This window comes from Stenella coeruleoalba, assembly GCF_951394435.1.
Source record: "Stenella coeruleoalba genome assembly, chromosome: 6".
In the NCBI taxonomy this organism is placed as follows: Eukaryota; Metazoa; Chordata; class Mammalia; order Artiodactyla; family Delphinidae; genus Stenella; species Stenella coeruleoalba.
Genome location: NC_137151.1, coordinates 98,721,193 through 98,733,358, shown reverse-complemented (window position 1 = coordinate 98,733,358; position 12,166 = coordinate 98,721,193). Strand labels below are relative to the sequence as shown.

At 34.3% G+C, this 12,166-nt stretch overlaps 1 protein-coding gene across 2 annotated transcripts in view; it reads right to left on the bottom strand.

Moving 5' to 3' along the window:
- Positions 1 to 12,166, bottom strand: part of ADAM23 (ADAM metallopeptidase domain 23) — a gene marked incomplete at both ends in the record, with an annotated part of 161,698 nt that overhangs the window by 48,489 nt on the left and 101,043 nt on the right. For both annotated transcript variants that reach the window (XM_079924205.1, XM_079924204.1), the window contains 3 exons: positions 6,080 to 6,145; positions 7,834 to 7,910; positions 8,715 to 8,787. In XM_079924205.1, coding sequence (XP_079780331.1) covers positions 6,080 to 6,145; positions 7,834 to 7,910; positions 8,715 to 8,787 — 216 coding nt within the window. The remainder of the gene's footprint in view (positions 1 to 6,079; positions 6,146 to 7,833; positions 7,911 to 8,714; positions 8,788 to 12,166) is intronic.

Genomic DNA, 12,166 nt, shown 5'->3' with positions numbered 1-12,166 from the left:
ATTCTTTTCTTCTCCTTTGCCCATTTTCACATTATAAATTTGTCAGACCCCCTTCATTTCATTCTCTCTTTAACTCTGTTACTCTGTTTTTTAAATGAAGAATATGTCTTAATGTTTATAGATCTGATATATATTTTTTAATATTGCTGAGCCTACTGACAACCTATGATAAATGTGCAATAACTTAGTATTGTGTTATTAGTAGCATTCATTAATTTATGACTATTTATAATATTTGCAATGGTGTGAATGTTTGTGTGCCCCCAAAATTCATACTGAAATCCCAACCCTCAAAATGATGGTATTAGGACGTGGGACCTTTGAGCGGTACTTAGGTTATGAGGGTGGAGCCATCATGAATGGGATTAGTGCCTTATAAAAGAGGTTCCAGAGAGATCCCTAGTCCCTTCCACCATGTGAGGACACAGTGAGACCTTTTAACAGCTTTTTTTAAACGTAGCATAAAGAAGTTGTTGTAAAGAGCTCAGCATTTTAAGTTGCCTAGCAAACTCCACAAGCTGAAAAACTTTAAAGCTATCCTTTAAAATATTGGGTTGGCCAAAAAGTTCGTTCGGGTCTTTCTGTAACATCTTACTTTTTGGCCAACACAGTAAACGCAAAAGTCTCCACATTAAGTCTCTTTGGGGTGATGAAATGTTTTGAAACTAGACAGAGGTAATGATTGCACCACATAGTGAAGGTACTAAATGTCACTGAATTGTACACTTTAAAGAAAAAAAAAGTCCTGACATGAAGAAGCGCTTATCACAAAAAGAAAGGGAAAATATTAGCTGACACCTATCCTAATGCAGTGGTGTTACATATCTATTCAAATGAATTTTATTTTGCTTCTGAACATTTATTTGTCCTTTTGGGATATGTCTTTTTGTAGTATAAGGGTCATGGAAAACATGACATGTAAGTTAAAAACAATGAGGACTTTAAAAGTCTATTAAAATGTGATGTTTTCCATTCATTTCATATTTATAACTTCCAATTCTCTGATTTTCTTTATTTTTGGCCACGTGGCTTGCAGGATTTTTTAGTTCCCTGACCAGGGATCGAACCCGTGCCCACTGCAGTGGAAGCGCAGAGTCCTAACCACTGGACCGCCAGAGAATTCCCTCTGGTTTTCTTTTTAGAAAGATCACTCTGCCTGCTGTGAGGTGAGTGAATTAGAAAGGGTCAAGAATGCATGCAGAGAGACCTGTTGGGAAACTGCTGCAAGAGTCCAGGTTAAAAAATAATGAAGGCTGGACATGATTATAGGATGTTGGAAGGTAAGGAAAGAGAAGAAAAAAACATGACTCCTAGGTTTTGAACTTGAATAGCTGGGGGTGGGGGAGGTGCCATTTAAAATAATGAGAAAGACTGGGGGAGGGCAGTTTAGAACTAGGGAACCAAGAGTTCTGATTTAGAAATGTTAAATGTGGGATGCCTATTTAATACTGAAGTAAAGATGTCAAGTAGGCAGTTGAATATAGAACTATGGAACACAGAAGGCTAGAGTATAAAGTTGAGAGTGATGAATTTAAGTCATGATATACTTTAAAGACTTAAGACTGGAAGTGATCACTTGAGGAAGAGTTATAGGAAGAAAAGAGAGCCCCAAATCAAACTATGGGGCACTCCCGTAACTCTAGAGGCCAGACATAAAAGACTAAGAAGAAATGGTCAGTGAGGTGAGAAAACTATTGTGTCATAGAAGCTAAAAGATTAAGAAAATGTTTCAAACAGGAAAGAGTAATCAGCTGTGTCCCATGCTACTGAGAAGGCAAGTACGATAAGGACAAAGAATAACCACTAGATTTATTCACTTGAAATCCCATATAATTGAGTACCTAGGATTTACTAGGGTCTGTCATTAGTGTTTCTCCTACAACAAATATTTGCTCCTCACAACTCAGTGAGGTAGGTTTTACTATCCCCATTTTTATAAATGTGGAAAGTGAGGCTCAGAGAGGACAAATAACTTATCCAAGATCACAAAGCTGAAATTCAATGCTTACCCTGGGTTGACACAGGAGATAAACTTGTTCAGTTAACAAGTCATATAAAATAGTTTATGTATGCTCCTAGTAAATCATGATTATTGATGAGAAATCATAATATGTTGGGTTCCTATAAAATATAGTGGCTTTCAAATAAGGAAAACCAAATGAGGTTTAAATTAAAAAATATATGAGCTATCCTTTCCTATTTGCACCTATATACATAAGGATATAGCAACAATGTAAGAAAAACATTTGTTTTTCATGCACTTTAAAATATTTCAACTAATTTTCTAATAGAATAAGGTTTTTAATATTTATATTGAGGCGAAATGGCTCAAAGAAATGTTTGGCAGACCGCTATAAGGCTTTAATTGGCTCACAAATTGGACTCTGCCAGCCTGCTACTAAAATGCTTTATACAAAATTGAGGGATTTTTCTTTTCTAATTGAAAGCTACTGATAATATATGATGCTTGTTCAAAATAAGATATCTGCATTTTTTCAGAAAGGTTACTCTGAATTAAAGAGGTAAGTGTGAATGTAAACGTAGGCAAAATGTTTCTACTTTCTTCATGAATGAGAATTAATTTTACAAAGAAAAACGTGAAATCACCATTTATGATAGAATTTATTTCCACATTTTCCGATCACTGAAAGTAATTTACATTTAAAGTGCCAAATTTGCTTTTCCTATCTGAATAAACACAATCCTTAAGGTATTTGCTTTTTGAAAAAAATTAAAATTAGAGCTTGACTTTCAACCTGAGGGTGATAGTTATCAAAATAAGTGCCTCATCTAGCACAAAGATTATAAAACGAGTACAGTCAGTGGGATGACATTTTAAAATCCAATAGCAAATCTCCAGTTATTAAAGAATAGATGTCAATTATTCTAGTTTAGTTTTACTTTCAACACATGAATTTAAGTACTCTGATCCATCCCTTCTTTGAAGCATTCAAATTCAGAAACAATCTTCATCTCATATAAAGCACACCTTTAAAAATGAACTTTTCTCAACTCTCAAAAGAAAAAAAAATTCTTATAAAATGACACACTTATTTGGGACTATTATGGACTAGAGTATAACCTGGTCTTAAAGGAAAAGGAATCTATTTAGTTCTATTGCATGATGCAATATGTATTAAAATAGTAGAAATCTAACAAGGACTTACTGTATAGCACAGGGAACTATATTTAATACCTTGTAATAACCTATAATGGAAAAGAATCTGTGTAACTGTATCAATTTGCTGTACACCTGAAATACTGTAAATCAACTACACTTCAATTAAAAAAAACAATAGAAGTCTTCTTAGGTAATTTCCTTCTACTTTAGGCATTATTATCACTCAATAATAAAGGCTTCCATTTTTTTTTCATTTCCTAACATGTATTCCCTCCAGATTTATCAGTACAAATTACAGGGTTTTTTTCTGGTTTCAAAGATAAATGTATACATTCCTAGTTCTCACTCATTTTAATAATAATAATAAAACAAATTACCAAAATTTACCATTAAAATATCTGGTAGCCTAAATAACGTAACTTTATCACAGACTATACGGTATAATATTAGAAATTTTCTATTTACAAAAACAATATTTTAAAGGAGGGCATTATTTTACTATTCATAAGATAAAGACAAGATTATTTAAATGCTTCCCATTTTAAAAGATTTACAAATAAATTCGAAATATATATAATGTTTAAAAAATTATCGTTTCCTATTTGTATAGTTACTGAAATCTGCTCTCTGATTAATGGCTTCATGTATTTTCCTAATAGAGATTTGGTAGAACAAGAGATTTGGAATTACAAGTCATGGGTTGGAGAATTCTTCTAACAATTACCAGCTGTATGTGAATGCACTTTGTGAATTTAAAGGCACTGTATATATCTTAACTATTTTCACTACTTTAAAAGTATATATTGGATGTTGGAAAAAGTTTAACCTTCTAAAGCCATAATTTCACAACATGCCACAATGTTAAGGACTGAGAAGCAGCTGGACAAAATCTCAATGTCCCAATCACCAAAAATAATTCAGATGAAAAAGTTATCTTGGGGTTTCGAGGAAATTAATGTCCATCAGAAACTCATAGTTTAGCCTTCATTATCTAAAACGGCTACCTACCCATTTGGTTTTCCTTCCTATCAGGGAAGATCTGTCCTAAATTGTATGTAATTCTTTTTTTTTTTAATTGTATGTAATTCCAATAATTCTGGTTCTTACTGACATATCTCAAGCAATGTACTTAAAAGCTACTGGTACAGAAAATAAATCTGCATACCATACTAAGAGGTATGCTATTGCATAACTTCATGTTCAGCATAATTGAACCAGTGCTTGGTAATTAAGAGAAAACACCTGCTAAAGTAGAGACAAAAGTTTAAATATAAATTAAATCATCATTTTAAAATATGTGTGGTTTCAAGGTCTTTTCTACTGATTAGAATTTCACTTTTTCATTTTTGTATGAAACACAACCTTATTCTATCGTCTACTAATCTAATTTTGATCTCCTTAAAGAAAAACAAGGACTTCAAGATATTTGCAAAGCAATCAGAATTTGTGCTGCAATCTTTCACAAGTTTTTCACCTATACCTGACTCTTGGGTATGTCTTAAGAGTCTCACCTTTATAAAGTCTCTCCAGAAATGTAACTTAGTTTTCATAAAGCAAATTACTCTTTGTCTTAGTTTATACAATTTAAAAAATTAAATTATGTAATTACAACAAAAATTACAAGTGGCCTAAACAGTTTGGAAAGTGGGGCAGTGGGTTGCTGGAGCCAGCTCCCACCAGTTCAGGATTCAACTGGATGCATCTTTTCCCAGGTCCTCATTTAACGACCTCACTTTGGTAGCTTGAAATCAGCCATGGTGGGAGTATTTACACCATGGATATAAACAAACATTATAAATCAAGGGGTTTTTTTTCAGAGAGCCAGGTATTAAACATTTACCAGCACAGCACAAGTACTGAGTATACAGCTGTCCCTCAGTATCCGAGGGGGATTGGTTTCAGGAGCCCCAAAGATGCCAAAATCCACTGACGCTCCAGAGCCTTATATAATCTGGTGCAGTACATTACAATGGATTCAGCCGGCCATCTGCCTCTGTGGATACAACTATATTAGCAAATAGCGTACTGACCAAGACCCTTCAGAATGCTCTAGGCTTCAACCAAGATATTTTTTTTAACTCTATTATTTTTTAATTAATTTTTATTGGAGTATGATTGCTTTAGAATGTTGTGTTCGCCTCCACTGCACAACAAAATGTATCAGCCATACACATACAGATATCCCCTCCCTTTTGGACTTCCCTCCCATTTAGGTTACCACAGTGCTCTAGGTGAGTTCCCTGTGCTATACAGCATGTTCCCATCAGTTGTCCATTTTATACATGGTATCAATAATGTATATGTGTCAATCCCAGTCTCCCAATTCCTCCCACCCCACCCCTTTCCCCCTTGGTATCCATACATTTGTTCTCTACGTCTGTGTCTCTATTTCTGCTTTGCAACTAAGATCATCTATACCATTTTTCTAGATTCCACATAAATGCATTATTATACGATATTTGCTTTTCTCTTTCTGACTTACTTCACTCTTTATGACACTCTCTAGGTCCATCCACATCTCTACAAATGACCCAGTTTCATTCCTTTTTATGGCTGATTAATATTCCATTGTGTATATGTACCACATCTTCTTTATCCATTCCTCTATCAATGGACATTTAGGTTGCTTCCATGTCCTGGCTATTGTAAATAGTGCTGCTATGAACATTGGGGTGCAGTGTTTTTTTGAATTATGGTTTCTCTGGGTATATGCTCAATAGTGGAATTGCTGGGTTATATGGTATCAACCAAGATATTTTATAAGGGAAATGGTTAAGCAGAGTATGGTTAAGAAAGTTCCTACTTTATCTTCAAGAAGGGCCAATGGAGGACAATAATTGTTTTCATATGTCTTTTAAGCACTGAATCAAATTTTATTTTGACCAAAGTTAACAAAAGATTATTATTCTTTCTTAAGTAAGCTGTCAGATCTAAAATTCATTGATTCTATATTCTTACCGTTTTGTGATCATTAACAATCATAAGTTCCAAATATTTCATTTCTTCAAACACACCACGGGATGGCTGTGGAAAATAAAAATATGTGGTCAGAATGGTGGTTGATAGAAAATATCTCTGATGCTGACTGTTAAGTGGTAGACTGACTTTGAATTTCAGAAGAACTCTTTGCTGCTCACTTTATGAACATCCTCAAAGAAACTTGGTTAGGGAAATGAAAAAAATAGTGACTGTAAAGTGTGGGTAAACATACAAGTATTCAGAAAAGAACTGTATTTAATTATCATTAAAGTATTCATCCAGATAGAGAGAGCTCATGTTGTTTTTATTTGATTTTTATATGTAAAAATATTCTAGAGAAAAATTTTCAGTGTAATTCTGTTAAAATAAATAAATCTCAATTTCTTTGGCATTAGGATACGATAAAAATATTCACATCTACTCAAAACTTCAAAGAAAAACTGCACAAAACTTTAATTAGAATAGCACAGTACATCTGGAACAGGTACCAATGTAATCATATAGAAACCTTAATTCAGTGGAGTGAAGTTCTCATAATAATGTATTAATTCTTAACCACACAACTTCTCAAAGGAACAAATGTTGACAGTTACAATATTCTGAATTCTTCTAAATTTTGATTACTACTAGATAATCCTTTAAGAGCAAGGGCTAAGGATTTTAGCTGTCGTTTGGACTTTTATTTCTTTTTCATAGTTGGAAGAGTACATGAGCATTGATCAGTTGTATTTGATAGGGGCGGGCTGTAGTGAAACATCAATAGCCTATATAAAACTTATTACCAACTGCATCTTCAAGAGTAAGCAAAAAGAGATCTCTGAGTTAAAAAAAGTTGTTTCCATAATCACCATAATACAAAGACAGGCTCATAAAAGAGGATGATTTGACCTACAACCAAGTTTTTGATGGCTGGTGGTCTAATTTTTTCACAAAAGTACATTCAGCAAAACATTATCTAAAGTGTGCAATTTTCAGAATAATTACTCATTAAGTTATCTAGCAAATTACCATGTAATCTATATGCCATGGAATTAATTTTCGGTTACATAGCATTCACCATGTAATTACTAAACAGTCCCCATCATTACAGCTTTCTAATCTATTATGAAATAGACTAGGAAGATAATTTCAGTTACAAAGCCCCTATACATTTATCAATACATGGGAGCTCTATGACAGTTGTTGATTATATAATTACATGATTCTTATTTAGTAACTATCATGATACTAATGGTCAAAGAGATTTATTCTGTTCAGAAAAACACATTCAGCTTCAAAGTGTGGTATAACTGTTTTTAATTTGAAAAGAAATACAAATAGGCATGATTAGTCAACATTTCAAAACCTAACTCTTCCCCTACTTTTTTGTTAGTAGATCATTTTATATGATAAGTCATACCAGAAAAAAATAAACAAATAAAAAGCCTGCTCTACTTTCAACAGAAAAAATGCACTGCAATTTTCATAAGAAAAATGCTTTGAAAACAATACATTCTTCAGATGCCTTCAGGGTTCATAGAACATCAAAATCAGTTTGTATCACTTACAGGGAAAGCTGAATAAAAAGCACCATGCCCATAAGACTCAAGTCATAGGGTATTTTTGTTTTGGGTTTTGTTTGTAAGAGGAAATTGCCCAAATCTAAACCGTTTTAGGTACACTTAGCCACAGTGTGATGACAGGCACACAATTTGAGTGAAAGAGCCCGGCCTACGACTCAACGCCACACTCACATTCACTGCTCTCTTCCTTCTCCTTTTCAACCACTGTAATTCAGATAGGAAGGGCCACTGGTCACTGCTTTCCATACCTGTGCAAAAGAAAAAAAATACCAAAATTTATGTTTGACTGCATTTCGATGGGAGAATGTTTTAAAAATATATGAAGGAAAAGTAGCACTGATAGCATTTGTCATCTCAAAATCAAAATAAACTAAGGTGAAAAAAGCACACCAATCATTAAATATTTCACATGTTTAGTCACAAATATTAATATAATTTAAAGGTATAATTTTCTTCCGAACCTCATGAAAAACTTTACGAGCTATTCAAGACTCCTTGGAGTATGCGTATTTCATCTACAACCACCTGACCCTGGATATCTGAAAATTTAGAAGAATTCTATTATGCTTAATTCAGTTTAGAATTAAAAATAATGTCTGGCATAAGCTTTTGCATAAATTACTAAAGATTTTAGGTATTAATATACAGAAGTAACATCACATACTCCAATAATCCAGAAGAAGCTTTTGCCACATCAGCATGCTTGAGATGCCACAGGACAAGAGCATAAGACACTCCAAGCTGGTTAAAGAGCAGCAAACTTCCAGGAAAATCTAAGGATGGACCTCCCTGTAAATCACTCTGTTAAATCTGGCCACACTCTCCAGTTCCTAACACAGCTTTACTTCTGGGCTTCATATTTCAGTCTTTCCATCAGAAATGACTCTCCATGCTTCATTACATTAAAGCCACAGTTCACGCCACTGCCCACCCACACTGCTCACTCCAGATCTCAAACCTACTCCATTTCCCAACAAGCCTGCATGTGCAACTGAGCTCCAAGTCAAGCCTCTAGTACATAAAATAGAGTGGCTTCTTTAATTAAAACTTACTGAGATTCTTCATTTGCTTAGAATATTGTCCTGCCAAGGTTTTCTCAATGATGTGTGGTCGACCTGTGCTTTTCTGAAACAAAAACAATTGTAGTCAATTAAAAAGCAAGATGTGATCACACCTCTACGGAACAGTGTTAGCACTTTCTATAACATCTTTCCTAAAATGGAAACACTTATATGCTGATGTGTTAGTTATCAAAAATGAAAAGTAGATGGTTTATTGAAACTTGAATTTTAAATAAAATAGAGCATCATCCAGTTGCCCCAGTTTAGATAAAAGCATAGTTTCATTAGCTACTCTTAAACTTTGGCTTTCTTCAAAGCCATGAATAGGAAATTCACAAGAAAAAAATACAAATGGGCAATGAATATATTTTTTAAAAGGTAAATACTACTTGAACACTCCTTCAAAATGCAAATAAAAAGATATACCAATTACTGACATCAAGTTGGCAAAGGTTTAAAAATTATGATAACTCTAGTCAATTATAGTTGCAAGGCAAAACACTTTCACGCTGCTGGTAGGAGTAAATTGGTAGCATAGTTCAGAGAGAAATTTAGCAATTCTATCAACAATCTTGAAAATATTCATATCCTGTGCCCTAGATACTATACTTTTAGAAAAGTCTTATTTCCATCACTACTATTAGCTTCCATTACTGAGTGCATAGTGTGTGCCAGCCAATTTAATCCTCACGAGAACTCCATACAGTGCATATTTTATCCCCATTTTACAAATTAAAATATTGAGGCTCAGAGAGATACACTGTTGAGTTAAAATTATATTACAAAATAATGATCTAATTTATTTTTGAAAATATGGGAACATAACATTGAAAAACTGGAAGAATGTACACTGAAAGGTGAGGAGAAGTTATCTCTGGGGGATGGGATAATGGATAATTACTATTTGGTTAAGTATTTGCTTAATTTGCTTTTCCAAATTCCTTACAGTGTTTTATAATCAGAAAAGTTATTTTAAAAAGTGTTCTTAATAGATTACATAGAAGACTTACAATAATGAAAAGTTTTGCTCTTTATTTATTACTTGAGAAATAACATGAATTCTTACTATAAATACTTGATCCATATTACTGGATTTATTATAAAGCATATTAAAATTAATAATAATAATAAACTAAACATCAAACATCTAAATTCAGACTTCCCTGGTGACACAGTGGTTAAGAATCCGCCTGCCAATGCAGGAGACACAGGTTCGAGCCCTGGACCGGGAAGATTCCACATGCCGTAGAGCAACTAACCCCGTGCACCACAACTACTGAAGCCCGTGCACCTGGAGCCCGTGCTCCGCAACAAGAGAAGCCACCACAATGAGAAGCCCGCGCACCAAAACGAAGAGTAGGCCCCGCTCGCCACAACTAGAGAAAACCCGCGTACGGCAACGAAGACCCAACACGGTCTAAATAAATAAATAAAAGTTTTGTTTTTTAATGGACTGTATTTTTTAAAAAAATCTAAATTCAAGTAGACTAAACTCTTAATTCTGGTATCAGGTGAAAAGAAAGATACATAGAGTGATGAAACTCACAACTAGCAACATAATTTTAAAAACTGACTAATTTAAAGTTTCAAGCAGTGCTCCTTTCCCTCTACCCATGATGAAAATGAGGATAAATCATTACATGATTATGTAATCATTACATCATGAATGAAAGGCAGGCAGTAAAAAAGGAAGGCAAAAAAGAAAAGTCATGAAGTATATAACAATCAGCTCCTAAAGAATATGATTATGTGTTTAACAATGCAAAAGCAATGCTTTAAACATTATGATAGTAACAGTTTATAAATCTCTTCAAGAGTTTAATAGACATAGTCACATATATTTATTAATTCATCAAATGTGTAAAATTGCCCTACTAGGGATGTAATGAAAAAGTATCTCATTTTACCTATTTAAAAACTCAAGGCTTAGGGAGTTGTTATTTTGGGTTTTTTGTTTTGTTCTTTGTTTTTGTTTTGCTTTGTTTTGTTTTAGAGTCACAGGGCCATTAATCAATGCCAGACATCAAAGTCAATTTTTTGCTTGATGAGTCAAATAATTTTGCTGTGTACAGGTTATCTACCTACAATTGGAGTAGGGGAAAAATATTTTACGTAATCAAAATGTCTTTATCTAGGTGGGATGGCCTTCATTATCTGGTAATTTTTATAATTACTAGTTGAAAAATAATACTGGTTTATTCAAACATAAAACATTTAAAACTTAATGACTTTCCTGCCTCAAATTTGAAATTACCCCATATTCACACATGCACAGCAACATAAAGAAAATAAACGTTTGTCAACTGTTCTTGTCAATAGCCTGAATGACTATTTCCTGTCTCAAAATTATTTTGTCTACATTTGAAATCTCTAAAGATTAAAAAAAAAAAACAAGGGCTTCCCTGGTGGCGCAGTGGTTGAGAGTCCGCCTGCCGATGCAGGGGACACGGGTTCGTGCCCCAGTCCAGGAAGATCCCACATGCCGCGGAGCGGCTGGGCCCATGAGCCATGGCCGCTGAGCCTGCGCGTCTCGAGCCTGTGCTCCGGGCCACAACGGTGAGAGGCCCGCAAAAACAAAACAAAACAAAACAAAACATTTTCTGCTCCCCATCAATGATTGCAATATCCTGACTCTATCACTTTCAAAATATTCTTTTCCCATTAGCAGTTCTTTTCACTGATATGACTCCCCTACTGTTACATCTTAGTGCCTTCACCTCCTACCATTCTCCCCTGTCTGCTCCTCTCCAACCTAGTTGGGTTCCTCACAGTTCCTAGAACACACTGGGAATACTCCTGCCTCAGGGCCTTTGCATTTGCTCTTCTCCTGCAATGCTTTTCCAGCCCCCTAATTTCCCGAGGGTCTTCATTCAAAACTCACCACCTTACTGTGTGTTAAAATATAAATTTTAACTCTCCTCTCCACTTTCCTGGCTTCATTTTTTCTCCTTAGTGTGCACTATATAACATACCATATGCAATTACTTATTCACCTATTTATTCCTGTCTCTGCCCCTGTAGATAGCAAGCCCTACTAGGCTCAGGCTCTGTGTCTATTTTGTTCACCACTGTATCCCCAGCACCTAAAATACTACCCAGTATGTAGAAAGCCTTCATTACAATATTTTTTAATATATATATTTAATATTAAATTTGGTTGCCTTCTATTAGTGAGCAACATGGTTAGAGTACATGATTTACTTTTTTTCCAGTTTTATTGAGATCTTATTGAAATATAGCATTGGATACGTTTAAAGTGTACAACATAATGATTTGATATATGTATATATTACACAATAATCACCACAATAAGTTTAGCTAACATCCATCACCTCCACCTCCCATAGTTACACATTTTTTACTTGTGATGAGAACGTTTAAAATCTATTCTCTTAGCAGCTTTCAAATATACAATACTGTATTGTTAACGATAGTTACATGTT